This window comes from Malania oleifera, chromosome 3 (assembly GCF_029873635.1).
Source record: "Malania oleifera isolate guangnan ecotype guangnan chromosome 3, ASM2987363v1, whole genome shotgun sequence".
Taxonomy (NCBI): Eukaryota; Viridiplantae; Streptophyta; class Magnoliopsida; order Santalales; family Ximeniaceae; genus Malania; species Malania oleifera.
This window is the reverse complement of record NC_080419.1, coordinates 109,289,505-109,303,414: the sequence shown is the minus strand read 5'-3', so window position 1 is coordinate 109,303,414 and position 13,910 is coordinate 109,289,505. Positions and strand designations below refer to the sequence as shown.

Here is a 13,910-nt window from a genome sequence, read left to right as displayed (position 1 = left end):
TTCTACTCGTTCTGAGTATCTAGTTGGTCTCTAATTACAATCATATCTCCCTGCTACCCCACTTATCTTGGGACAACACTCTAGATTCAAATAAGGCATATTTCTTACCTGAAACATGTGCTGCTGCATACAGTAAAGTCTTATCATTTGTCTTACTGTTTCAGCTCTGACTCCGAGAGTATCTGATACTTTTGTATCTCTCTCCAGTCTCTGCTTAACAACTTGTTTTACCACTTCTGGCCAATTGCTGCGTAATTTATTAATAAAGACTTCTTTTGCGTATGCTTGATCTTGTGGATCGAGCTTGTAATACCAATATTGAAATTCACAAAGAAACTCTTCAAAGTAACACATGTCACAGATCTGAATCTTTGTGAGAGCCATTCTGGCTTTTTCAACCAGCTCGTCACCTCTATCAACTAGCGAATATCCTACAAACTCCTATTTGAAGAAATATGCTATGATAGCAATTACTTCATCTGGAGTTTTGATAGTGTTTATGATAATGGCACTCACATCTGAGTTTCTTTGAAGCATCTCCCAAAAATCTCCAGCATTTTCTCTGTAGGAGGAATATGCCATAAGAAGAAAACATCCAAAGTCAAAGGAAAGACTTGGAAAAAATTTGGAAAAAGGAAGAGCTCTAAAAGAGGGTAGAAAAACCCAGAAAAGAGATATCTTAGACCCAGTAGGGTTAGAGAAGATGTCAAGGAATCATTCAAGAAGAAATATGGATGATATCCTAAATGTCCGCAAGGAAAGACTCTGGAGAGTTGTGACTGTTGTTGGTTTTGTGGCAAGAAAGACCATAAGGCTAATAATTGTTTTGAAGCAGAGAAAAGGAAGGGTAGCCTCGAGAGTATCTTGATGGAGAATTCTTCAAAATTGCTTTATGAATCGATTTGGGGAGAAGAAATACACTCAGATGTTGAGAGTATTCATTTTATTTTCTCAGAATACTCCGATTCAAAAGAAGAAGAGGAAGATTCAGAAGACAAATCTCCTTATAATTTGAAGCTAAGTTAGCTAAGACTAACTATGATGAGAGTAGTAAATAAAGAACCAGAACTAGTTTCTCTAGCAGGAGAAGAAGGAGATCTAGTGCAAACTGTAGAAACTGAAATTCCTTCAAAAAGTAGGGATTGTCAGGAATGGAGGATGCCTCGAGCCAGTTGGGCTTAAGCATACCAGACCTCATGGATACCTTACAAAGAGACTGTAAAGGTAATCGAGAAAGAGGTAACAATAGAAGTATCCAGTACGGATGTAGGAACATTTATAGTTCCATTACTCACCACACAAGAAGTCTAGAGAGCAATGGATAAAAGAGCAAGATATGTCCACTATGGAATTATCCAAGCAGAGATAGATCCATTGGTAAGGAAAGGGCACGATCTTCCTATCCTTATTGCAGTTATGGATGGAAGTATCGGAAATTTTGGTAGGTCCTTACTAGGAGAAGCAAGGGCTAACTTACATTCAGGAGCACTTTAGATAAAAGTCATACTAGATTTACACGTTGATCTTCAAGACAAGAGTGTGGAGAAAACTCTACAGATTAGAGTCAATACACGAGATTGAGAGAATATGTTAAAATGTAGCCTAAATAGGAGGTGCATCAGACTTATTGCCAGACTATATTTAAAGTTCTATAATATGGAAAAACCAGCTTTTAGAAGAGGAGTTAGTAGATTCACTCAACTCTTCAAGATGAATCAAACCAACTCAGTCAAACGATTACAACCAGTGGTCGTAAATCCGAGAGCACTAAGTTGGCCGCAGATTTGGGTAACCCTAAGAATAGAAGAAAGATTGAAAAATCTTTTTCCAGAATCAGTACGACAAGAGGCGAATAGATTAGTCATAACAGAAACTCTGAGTGAGTATACTCGTAGCAGAGCGAGTATATAGGAAGATATTAATTCAAAAACTAAATCAGAAGGATCTAGACCATCTGAATTAAGGAGAACTTCAAGCAATAGAAAGGTAGTTAGTCAGAAAACCATAAAAATCTCCATCTATGCAGACGAAGATGAAGACCAATCTCATATCACATATATGGGAATATCCATTTTGAGTGCCAAAATCGAAAAATGGGCAACATTTGTAAACATTTATATTAGTAAGGTAAAATGCACAACCCTTATCGATACTGAATGTACATGGTCTTGTACGAAGATTAGATTTCCAAAAGTGACTTGGGAATCAGAAAATCTTTAAGTATGGTAACAGTTCATTACTCCAGATAGGAGAGGTTGCCAAAAACGTGAAAATTAGGATGAACGACAAAGATTATGAGGAGCAGATTCTTTACTTGATTCCAGAATTACCAGATGATTTCCTTTTGGGAAGTAGATTCTTTAAAAAATATCAGACATTTATGATATTTTCAAATGGAATAATCCTAGACAATCATTTCATTCCTAAATCCCCAAGCACTATGATAAAGAATTTTATAATTAGTTAAGGAAGGAAAATTGAAAGAAAAATCTAATTATCAAGAGAAACTTAATAATTGGAAGGAATTGGTCTCAAGAAGTATCCTAAAGGTAAATCAATCGAAAAAAGAAGAAAGATTTACTCACTTTCCACACATTATAATAATATAAAAAAAATACTAATAAATCATAAAATACTTAATATAATTATAATACTATAAATAAAATATAATTTAATATTATTAAATTCAAGTAGTCTATCAAAGATAGAATTAAAAAATTATAAAATAATATTTCAAAATTCATATTTCATAACGATCAAGTTGAAAAAGAAGTAGAGAAAGATTCATTTTACTAGACTTTATCTAAAAAAAATTACCAAAAAAAGCAAACACATCACACACACACACACACACACACACATATATATATATATATGAAGGTCTCTCCCGGTTGTGACTCAGTAATAAATGGGATGTGAATCAATTTAATTGTGTACACCCCACCGTTCAACATTCAATAAACCCTCACCAAAACCCTAGCTAGCACCAACGGCAGCAGATTCATTCATTAATTAAAGATATCACTCTTAAAATATATAAGTCATTTACATTTGCGTTTGCAATACATTTTACATTTACATTTACATTTCAATTTGTAGTTCATTTACATTTCATTTTGCTGCCTTGTATTCCAAAACAATACAGACAATAAAAAAATTTCTCTCTTTTCAGAGCAAAGCTCTCTCTCTCTCTCTCTCTCGCAGTACTTCTCTTTCTCTCGGAGTGAAGCTCTCTCGCTCGACGCAATTGGAAAGGAGATAATCATACGCGATTGCAAATTCAATCGGACGTTGCTGCTGCAGATTGTTCGAATTTGCTGTCACTGAACGCAGCAGATTTCTTCTTCAGTTGCTGCTGCAGATTTCTAGATCTACTTCATCTACTTCGTCTGAATCACTGGCTCAAATTCTCGCGTGCTGCTGCAGATTTCTTGTTCTTGTTCTTGTTCTTCTTCTTCTTCAACAGAAGTCATTTGTTATAATGGTATCAGAGCACCGAAACCTGGAGTGTTTGAATCTGAAGCAAAAGCTGCAGACGAGGATAGACAGAGAGCAGTATTTTTTGAATAATTCTGCGCACGCGCATTTCCTGCGAGATCGAGCAGCAGATATTGCAGAGATTAAACTAGAAGAGAGAGAGATTTGCTCTGAAAAGTGAGAAATTTTTTATTCTGTATTGCTTTGAAATACAAGGCAGCAGGTATTTATATACTGCTGAGTACAAAAGGAAATGAAATGTAAATGAAATACAAATTGAAATGTAAATGTAAAATGTAATGCAAATGCAAATGTAAATGACATATCTCTAACAATCAGAGAGAGAGAGACAGAGAGAGAGAGTGAATATTAGAGCTTCAATTCACTCATGCACAGCGCAATCAATGGCTGCATGTAGAAGATCAGCACTCCCAGCTTCCAAACCCCATTTCTTCCAGCCCCTTCTCCCTGATTTCCACCTCCAACTCGTATTTCTCTCTCTCTCTCCCTCACGCACACACACACGCAGAGATCTGTACTGTACCGTTCGTTTATACATGTGGTTCCATAGTTAGTTGATTAATAATGCATTTTTAAGTTACCCAAAGAAGATCTTAACTCAAAATAAAAAATTAACTGAAGAAATTGTGAATTGATTGACTAATTGCACGCATGCAGTTAATTCCATCTGCTTTCTTCCTCAAGTACTTGGGTGGTGGTGGTGATGGTGATGGTGATGGGCACTCATGCAACCAGCAGCAAGCTGTGCTGAGAAGCTGCCTTGTCGCCGGGAAGCAATGGCTGGTGAAGGTGAACGGGCGGCGTCTGCAGGAGGGCTGGCCGGAGTTTGCCAGGGAGCATGACCTGCACGTGGGAGATTTCCTGCTGTTCAGGCACGAAGGAGACATGGTGTTTCATGTTATGGTCTTTGACCCTTCCGCCTGCCAGAAGAAATATTATCGTCACTTCATCAAATCAGAAGAAGATGATGACCAAAGTTCAAATGCACACCTCCCTGCACACCATTTTCATCACGGTGCGTGCATGCGTCTTAATTTACTTTTATTTATTTATTTAAGTTGTTAATTTGAGCATATGTATTTAAATAATTGAGTTTAGTTTGGGTTGTTTGGTCAAGTGGGTTGGTCTCAGTTTTGGGTTAGTTGAAGAGTGATGTGATTGACTTGATTTACCTAATAATTTCTCAAAGATTTGGGCCCAAGCTTTCGGACAAGTTTGGATTGGTCAAAGTGGGTGGGTCTCTTCGTTTGATTCAGGTCAATCGATTTGTTTAGGCAAATTGGTCTTTTCGTGTCATCCATTTTGTTGTTGCCAGTCCCTATTTTTTTCCCCTCCTTTGATGTGCTTTTTTCAACCTAAATTTTATATTTGTTCTAAAATTTTCAAGCGAAACACTCTGTTAATATGATGTTTTATCCATATTGTATATTTTCATTTATTCACAAACAAGGATTTAGGGTTTAGGGTTTATATATGCAGGTCTGCATGTATATGTATATTAGCTACCTGCATCTTCTTAGTTACTTTGCACTTAGGATATAGGAAATAATACCTAGCTTAATTAGCTATGATGTTGCATTCATTTTCAAAAAATTAAAACTCTGCATTTAGGAGTATAGCTTTTGGATTTTAGATTTGATTTTAAGTAAATTTTGACAAATTTCAATATAATTTTGTATTACAAATACAAAGTTTCTCCAAACATAGGATTTGGTATTTCTATCTAGTCATTTTATTCTTAAAAAAAGGTTTTTTAATTTCTTAGCTCATCTGAGAAAAATAAATTCACTCAATTACAATCCATTTTTGATTTACCCAAATGAATTTGAAAAGGGTGTATAAGCATATATATTTAATTGCAACTTTACAAGGACTATATGTACATAAACATCTAATTTTTCATGATCAGATTTGTACCATGTCGGAATTTATTGACCTTTTCACATCCAATTAATGTTAATAAATCATAAGAATTCAACTGAATAACTTGTGAAAATTTTTTATGGTAATTATTATTTTTTTTTCATTTTCATTCATTACTCGATGCTTGATTTTAGTCTTACTGTCCAACTAAGATTGATTTATGTTATGCTTCTTCAAAGAGTCTGAAGGGTTATTGAAAAACAAGCGAGCCAAGATTCATCCCAAACCAACAGCAGCAGCAGCTACTTCTTTATCTCTCAAGTATCCCTATTTTGCGCGCACTATCAAGCCTTATAATATCAACAAATCGTCAATGGTAAGTGTTTCAAATATTTTTTGTTTTTTACTTAAGTTTTATGATGCATGCATCATATTTTGAATTAATTTGGAATTTTGAATTTGAAATCGATAAAGTGAATTCAAATAAAAAAATTATTTTATATAAATTTGTATTAATATTTGTTCAATTTTTTACAAATTCAAAGAGAGAACTCTGATGCCACGGTATAGAAATTGAACACTTGATAATATAGTTTACACTAAAATTATGCCTTCCATCTTATTGATCAGTCTAAATGTTTATCTCATCATGATTAAATCCATTAATCCATTTGACCAAAGTTTTAAGCACCACTCTGATATTTTATTTATTTTCTTTACATGCAATGAAATAGATTAGTGATCATCAAGTTGGTTAAACTTTGTAGGTGTGATGAGTTGACTCTACTCATTAACCTGTTGAATTAATCCGAGGCTATATGTATAAATGTGCATATTACATGATGATTTATAACCTTTTTTTCTACGCGGATTAATATATGTTCCTTCAGGGAATACCAACAGAATTTGCAAGAGCGAATGGTCTAATTAGCAAACGTGAAATGATCTTTGAAGATGAGAAAGGAAGGTCATGGCCTGTGAAAGTAAACAGAAACAAAGGTAGATTTTCGGTTGGACAAGGTTGGCGTAAGGCCCTTACCGCAAATGGCATTAAAGGAGGAGATTTTCTCGCATTTGAGCTCATTAACAAAGGACCAAAACCTACTTTTAAGATTCATGGTAAGTGCCATTGCTCAATGAATAAGGGTGACAATTCGATCTATTTTCATATAAGGTTTTTCTCTAAATGGGATAATTTTATGCCTATTGGTGTGGAATAGAAATTTTAATTTTGCTATGTGGCAAATCGCATGTCATATATGCAAAATATTGGTGCTATATATGTGCTCTTAGCTAGTGCATAGCAAAGGAGCTTTTCATGTTTAAATATTTGTCACATAATAATATGATATTCATATGGGTACCTTATAATAGTCCTGTTTTAAATAAGATCTTTGCCTATTACGTACGGGTCAAGTCTTAACAAGCAAAGCAGTAGTATTGTTCTACACTAGTGCATGGTAGAGGAGAAAGAGCTCCTTAATTGGGGAGAGGGCTAGAAATCCTTTGTTATGCACTAATGGTATGGTACATAGCTGATAGCACTAATACTTTACATATTTTAGATATTTGCGACATAATATATAGAGGATCAATATTCACAAAGCGCACATATTGTTGGAAAAACTAGGGCCTAATGAGGGATAGATCGAAGTGCTTAGTACTGGTATATGTATATACAAAACACCAGTACAATGTACTAATGCATAGCTAAGGAGTTGGAACGAAGGGCTTCATAGCTAGAAAAATAAGCTTTTATCACTTAATCATCAACGTTCACAATTGATGTCACAAAAATTTAAGCGTATAAAGTACCAGCTAGCTAGCAAGCAGTATGCAAGGATGCATAATGCAAGAACTAGGGCATGGGGAGGGATACAAGTGGTTTTGTTTTGCCTGTAATTACCTTATAACCTTCATCTATAGACATTACTTGTGAGTGCCATGTTTCCCATCTGATCATAAAACTAATTATTTGATTACATGTGGTTATGAAAATAGAAGGAATGAACCAAGAAATGTCTCATACTACTCCTGCAACAAAAGCCATGGTGAAGCAAGAAACGGCTACTGCACCAGCAGCGATGCCTCTTGGATGTTCACCTCATTATTTTGTCACCAGGATACGCCCATTTAACCTCAAGAAATATCTATTGGTAAATAAGTAATATATCTGTGCGCAGATCATAGTTAAGTTTTTTCTAATTTTCATGCACGGTCGATTGCAAGCATGTAAATGTGCAATGTCTGGTTGCAGAATATTCCTAATGTCTTTGCAAGGGCAAATGGTTTATGTGACAAAAAATGTGAGATATTACTTAGGGATGAAAATGGAAGGTCATGGCCCATGAAACTAGGGCACATGAAGAGCAGGAGCGGCACCCGCGCTTACATTGGACATGGTTGGATTAAGTTTGCTGTGGCAAATGGCTTAAAAGCAGGAGATTCAATCATGTTAGAGCTCGTCAAGGGAGGAACGCAGCATGTTATGAATTTCTATGGAAGAAAATTTGCGTGTATAGATTGCAAGGAAGAGCGCATGGAAGAAAGTGGCTTGCACAAGTTGGAAGTGAAATAGAGGCAGAGAAGCTGTTTTGTCAATAAGTATGGGCTCAACCCAACAGCTGAACCTAGCTTCCTTTATATATTTCTTTGTATGATCTTAACACATGCAGTTTAATTGTGGAGTGCACAAGGTCGTTTGCATGTTCAAAGGAATGAAAATGTTTGGGAACTATATTTTGAGAAAGTCATATGGGACACTCTGCTTTTATTTTATGGATTCAAATCTCTGTGATGATGATGATGAGGACAATGATATGCAGCGAGCGACTTGATAATCCTTTTTTATATAATTATTTTATAAACCAATCAAGGAAGTATTAAAAAAATAATAAATAAAGCAAACTAAATAAAATTAAAGTGACCAATTGGGCAGATGAAAATTTATTTTTAATTGTGTTTTTCCTTTATATCAAAATACTACTAAAAATATTTTTTTTCTAATATGATTATAAATTAAAAATAGTAAATACTAATTATGTGCAAATTAATTTTGTGTTCATTCATTTGTTATATATATAATTAAACATAAAAAATTCATATTTTTCTTTTCTTGTCTTAACTTTTTCAAGTAACAAGCACGCCCTATTCAAGAATCAAAATAAAAAAGATCTTCTGTCCCATTATACTGTTGACTCTTACATAAAGAAGACAAGTCATATTTACTATGAAAAATTTTATAACATAATGATATTATTTTCAATTTTATTGATTTTATTTTTATTATTATAAAAAATTAGTAAATATAATAAATTAATAATAGCATGTACTAATGCCACTATGAAGCCAATAATGTCGAACCAATCAAAATAGAGATGAAAATTTGATCACAAAAGTAAAATTCCTACATGAACTTCCTATACAATAGAAATTCATATTTTATAAGACTCCTTTATTTTTAGAGAGTGCCATTGTCACGTCAAATTTCAATATAAAATCACAAAATAAAATGCCATACATATCACATTTTTTCCCCCTTTTCGTGTATTAGGACTAACAGGAATACAGAACAATAGATAACTCATCTTTCTGCTCAAATTCAATCCATTCTTATTCCTCCCAAGATTCCAATCCTCAATCTCTTCCTATGCCTCCTAAGACTTCAAATCCAAAATCTCAAACAAGGAACAACAAATTAGTACAAATATTTACCATCTATGACATCTCAATGCTATAAGGCTTTTACAGTGTGGGCTTCTTCTTGTTTTTTCTTATTTTTCGGTTTCGCTAGCGTTGAGAAAATCTCATTGTTGAACAGAAACTGCTTAATTTTCATGGCATTATATGGTCAACACAAGCTTGCTCTGCTACAACACACTCAGTAGATAGTACATGCATAGATGTTGGGAACTCAAGTGTTACATCAAAACCCAAAAGCAAACAAAAAAAAAAAACATGTTAAGATCATACCAAAAAATGTATGATAGGAAGTTCAGTTGCTAGATTGAGCCATACTTGCCAAAGGAAAAAAAAACAGGCTTCTCTTCCTCTGTTTCACTTCCTAGTTATCATGCCCTGCTTGCGTCCTGCTTGTGCGAGCCATTTCCTTCTGTGTGCACACCTGAAATCGATTCAAATTTTTCTAAGATAATGAGCCAAAAACATTTCTCCCAAAATCTTATTTTTGTGGATTTTCTTTACATGGGAATTTAGAAACAAGTCATCAGAGTAATGGTAGAGTTTAATTAAGCTTGGGCTTTGATCTTGTGTTTGAACATCACCCAAACCCCAATATGTCAAGGTTCAAATCCATTGGGGAAGGCATCGAGGGATTTAAGGATAACAATTTTGTTGGAATTATAGAAAATCGAACTCCTGAAAAAAATAATGGATTTTAGGGTAATGTTTTTAATTACAGTGTCTAAAAGCTACAGTGTGTAATTGCACAAGAAGTGTGAATACTTACTTGCATGTAGTTAAGATGTTTCAATTATAAAACTAACTTTTCTATATCCATCTTAAGCTTATTTACATATAAAATATCTTCTTATTACTCAAAATATATGCTGTCTTCTTCAGAATTAATAAAAAATTACAAAAAGAAAAATAAACACATGCAAATAAGACCAAATTAATCGTTAAACTTACCATAGAAGTTCATAAGAAGCTTCTTTCCTCCCTTGACAAGCTCTATCATGAATAAGTCACCCACTTTTAAGCCATTCGCCACGGCAAACCTACTCCAGCCATGTGCAATATAAACCACGCCCCTTCTCTTCCCCTCCAGTTTCATGGACTTTGACCTTCCACTTTGATCCCTAAGTATTATCTCGTAATTTTTGTTACATAAATTGTTTGCCCTTGCAAAGTCTTTGGGAATGTACTGCAAAGAATTAAACATCTCACATTCAGTTCATGCATGGGAAGAAAGCTTAATTACCATCCATTTAGGTTTGATGATCACATGTAGTAGTGGTACTTTTTCTTCTTTCTTTCTTTTTCTTTTTCTTCTTCTTCCTTTTTTTTTTTTTTCATTGGGAAGGAGCCAGAAGCCACCCACATAGCAGCGTCCCATACATACAAACAATTGGAATGTTGAACGATGACTTCAGACTTATCGAGTGAACTTAAAAAAATGAGGAGATTCAAGGCCCTCGGTGCTTAGCAGGAAATTTCAAAACAGTTAATTCACCAGAGAAATTAACAAGCAATGGTGACTAACTAGAAGCCTATCAGGTCACAAAAAAGTATTAGTCACTGGTGACAAGACAGATATTTCAATTGTTGGCAATCTCATCGAAGTTCAAAGAGAATGTAGAAGAAGAATGCTGGCAGGGTTGCCGGCTTTTTCAAATATTCAAGAAGTTGAAGACTCACTAACTGCATGCTTGGTAGAAAGGAATGAAACAGATTTGAATTTCTCACTTCGATTTCCTCATGCTTTCCACTCAAATTTTCGTCCCATTCTACAAATGAAACATGATGTAAGAGTTGAGAAACAGGAAAAAGCAACGGAATTCTCGAAATAGAGTAGCCATTTTTAAAGAAGAGCTTGATAAAACTATATGAACTGTTTGTTGAATCAACAAATGGTGATTGACGGTTTTTTTTTTGGGGGGGGGGGGGGGGAGAGAGTGGGGAAGGAAGTTGGAAAGCTGCAGGAAGATAATCCATGGAAACAGAAAACAAAGGTTTAGTGGTTACAAGATGTACTAGGAAGATAGATACATCAAATGTCCTCTTGCAGTGGAAAATATGAGGAACAAGAGAAACTTGAGAGGGAAATTGAACTTTCATGGGACAAGGGTATGCCACCATAAGAGACAAAGAAAGCGATTATACACCATTTCAAATTATAAAACGTGCACACACACAAAGGCAACAACTCCAAAAAGTAGTAATTGATGCTCTCCCTGCAAGAGGATAGGATTTTACACACTGAAATTCTTGGAAGCTCCTTTCTCTAAAGACAAAAAAATCAATGCATTCTAGGAATGTGATTTTTTTTTTTTGGGGGGGGGGAGGGGGGGGGGGTCCCACTTTGAGCTTCATTGAGAACCTCTGGTACATGATGAAAGATGGTTTCATAAGATTTGCAGACAAATTCCATAAGGATAGCAATTAGCCAAAAGCATGAACCCAACTTTTGTGGCCTAAATCCTAATGTCAAATTTAGTTCATTGAACGGAATGGGGTTCCAATGCAATGAAAGAACATGAGGAAATCAAGTAACGAGTTTGATTACATCCCATTTTTCTACAAACTAAGAGTAAAAAACTAGGTATCCCAAAGAATCCTGCCCTGTAAGTTCTGCTGGGGGCATATGCAAACAGCTGGAAAGACCTAGGCCATCACTTGAGACGTGCTCATATGTTGGTATGTGACTTTCAATCAGCCTTTGGATCATGGATGGGATTCTGGACTGCTCCACTTTCAGCTTCATTGAGAACCTCTGGTACATGATGAAAGATGGTTTCATAATATTTGCAGACAAATTCCATGATGATAGCGATTAGCCAAAAGCATGAACCCAACTTTCGTGGCCTAAATCCTAATGTCAAATTTGGTTCATTGAACGGAATGGGGTTCCAATGCAATGAAAGAACATGAAGAAATCAAGTAACGAGTTTGATTACATCCCATTTTTCTACAAACTAGGAGTAAAAAACTAGGTATCCCAAAGAATCCTGCCCTGTAAGTTCTGCTGGGAGCATATACAAACAGCTAGAAATACCTAGGCTATCACTTGAGAGGTGTTATTCATATGTTGGTACGTGACTTTCAATCAGCCTTTGTGAGAGGTGGATGGATCATGGATGGGATCCTGATTGCAAATATCTTTCAAGAACTGTAAAGGGTGCATTATATTAACGAAAGATTTTGAGAAGACCTCCATTTCTCAATTGGATTTTTCTAAGCACAATGTTGCAAAAAGTGGGATTTCAGGCTAAATGAAGAACATGGATATAACAATGCATATCAGTGGAGTCTGTTTCCATCCTTGTTAATAGATCCAGAATCCAAACATGCAGTGGTTTCAGAGAAGGGGGCCAACTTTGAGTGCCCTCAACCAGTTTTGAAGGAACAAGGATGGTAAGACAGCCCAAAACCATAATTTATATTCAATTCATGGATGATATGGTTATGATTTCGAAATCCAAATGACGAAAAGTAGGCCTAGAGCCTAAAGGCAATGTTCATAAGAGCGGCATTGCAGGGATCAAAGAAGAAAAGAACGTGTGTAATATGGTAATGTGCAGGAAACTTGGGTTGTAACTTGTAAGGCAGTTGAATTACCTTCCAAATATATTGGGCTTCCATTCCGAAAACGCTACGTGCATTGAGCAGTTGGCAACCAGTGGCAGATAGCTTTACGAGAAAAATTTAGCTTGGAAAGAACAACTCATCAATTGAATGAAGAATTTGCACACCAATTGTTCGACAGAAAACCCAAGAGAATAGCTCAACAGACAACTACCTCCCTGGGATCTTTCAGGTGCACCCACTTCAGTTTGTGCTTTCTTATTGTGCAAATGAGATCTTTTTCACTGTATGCTTGGTTTCTTTCTTATCATTTGCCTTTGGGTTTTGTGGTACATTTTCTCTTAGCTAGCACCTAGCAGCAGTGATTCTTATCATGATAGTTTCATGCATGAAACGAGTAAGAATTGTTATTTGAAAAAAAAAAGAAAAAAAAAAAAAGAAGGAAAGTGTAGTAACTCATACTAAATATTTATAAAGCAATTAAATCTTACCATGAACCCTAAAAACGGGCTTTGTTCCTTTTTCAGTGAGCTGAAACACAAGAGCATCCCCTGTCTTTATGTCATTTGCAACTCGAAAATCTCTCCAACCATATCCATAATATATGCATTCATATAAGGTATAAACACACACCATTAAAATTATCTTCCACCATAGCCACAGGATGGTCCGGGTTGCAACTTTGATTTTTGGTCTCTTGACTTTGGTCAAATACCATGTCCCCTTCGTGCATGAACACCAAAAAGTCACCCACGTGCAAATCATGCTCTTTGGCAAACTCCGACCAGCCGTCCTGGAGACGCCGGCAGTTCATCTTCACCGGCCAACGCTTGCCGGACAGGCAGCTCCTCAGCAATATTTCTTTTTTGCAGCCGCACTCATCATCATCATCATCATCATCATCATCAGTAGAAGTACCATTATTACCATTATTAATCATCAAGCAGTGCTTGATGAACAAAGTTGGAATTAACTGCAAATAAATATATATATATATATATATATATATATATATATATATATATATATATATATAGAATGTTATTAACAAAGTGGCTTAGAGAGAGAGAGAATGAAACATACGGCGGTGGAAACCCGGAAGTAATAAAGATTAAACTTTATGATGGGACGGTGGCAGCAAAATTTGACCGTGGCAGCTCCACCAATCCCAGCCCATTGTTGTTGAATTTGCACTAGAGTTGGCAGCAACCTCACCAACCAATCCACCATTGTTGATTATAATCTTCACTTATCGTCAAATGCTTTGCTATAAATAGGTGTGT

The 13,910-nt window shown here is 35.5% G+C and overlaps 2 protein-coding genes across 5 annotated transcripts in view; one reads left to right on the top strand and one right to left on the bottom strand.

The window, feature by feature from the left end:
* Nucleotides 1-8,110, top strand: part of LOC131151023 (B3 domain-containing protein REM10-like) — a 46,533-nt gene extending 38,423 nt beyond the window's left edge. For 2 of the 3 annotated variants that reach the window (XM_058102184.1, XM_058102182.1), the window contains exons 3-8: nucleotides 3,173-3,965; nucleotides 4,156-4,513; nucleotides 5,601-5,737; nucleotides 6,252-6,480; nucleotides 7,363-7,517; nucleotides 7,619-8,110. In XM_058102184.1, the coding sequence (XP_057958167.1) occupies nucleotides 3,882-3,965; nucleotides 4,156-4,513; nucleotides 5,601-5,737; nucleotides 6,252-6,480; nucleotides 7,363-7,517; nucleotides 7,619-7,939 (1,284 nt within the window). In that variant the 5' untranslated portion in view covers nucleotides 3,173-3,881 and the 3' untranslated portion in view covers nucleotides 7,940-8,110. Of the gene's footprint in view, nucleotides 1-2,987; nucleotides 3,966-4,155; nucleotides 4,514-5,600; nucleotides 5,738-6,251; nucleotides 6,481-7,362; nucleotides 7,518-7,618 lie in introns of those variants that run through there. The other variant, XM_058102181.1, reaches the window with a different exon arrangement.
* A 1,063-nt stretch (nucleotides 8,111-9,173) lies between these two features.
* LOC131151028 (B3 domain-containing protein REM14-like) lies at nucleotides 9,174-13,487 on the bottom strand. 2 transcript variants are annotated; one of them, XM_058102196.1, is made up of 3 exons: nucleotides 13,119-13,487; nucleotides 10,012-10,246; nucleotides 9,174-9,484 (listed from the first exon to the last, which is right to left on the bottom strand). In XM_058102196.1, exons 1-3 carry the CDS (start codon nucleotides 13,173-13,175, stop codon nucleotides 9,432-9,434), a joined length of 345 nt encoding a protein of 114 aa, XP_057958179.1. In that variant the 5' UTR covers nucleotides 13,176-13,487; the 3' UTR covers nucleotides 9,174-9,431. The 2 variants fall into 2 exon arrangements, with proteins under 2 accessions (XP_057958179.1, XP_057958180.1); XM_058102197.1 differs by lacking the exon at nucleotides 13,119-13,487 and adding an exon at nucleotides 12,661-12,994.
* Nucleotides 13,488-13,910: the final 423 nt, after the last annotated feature.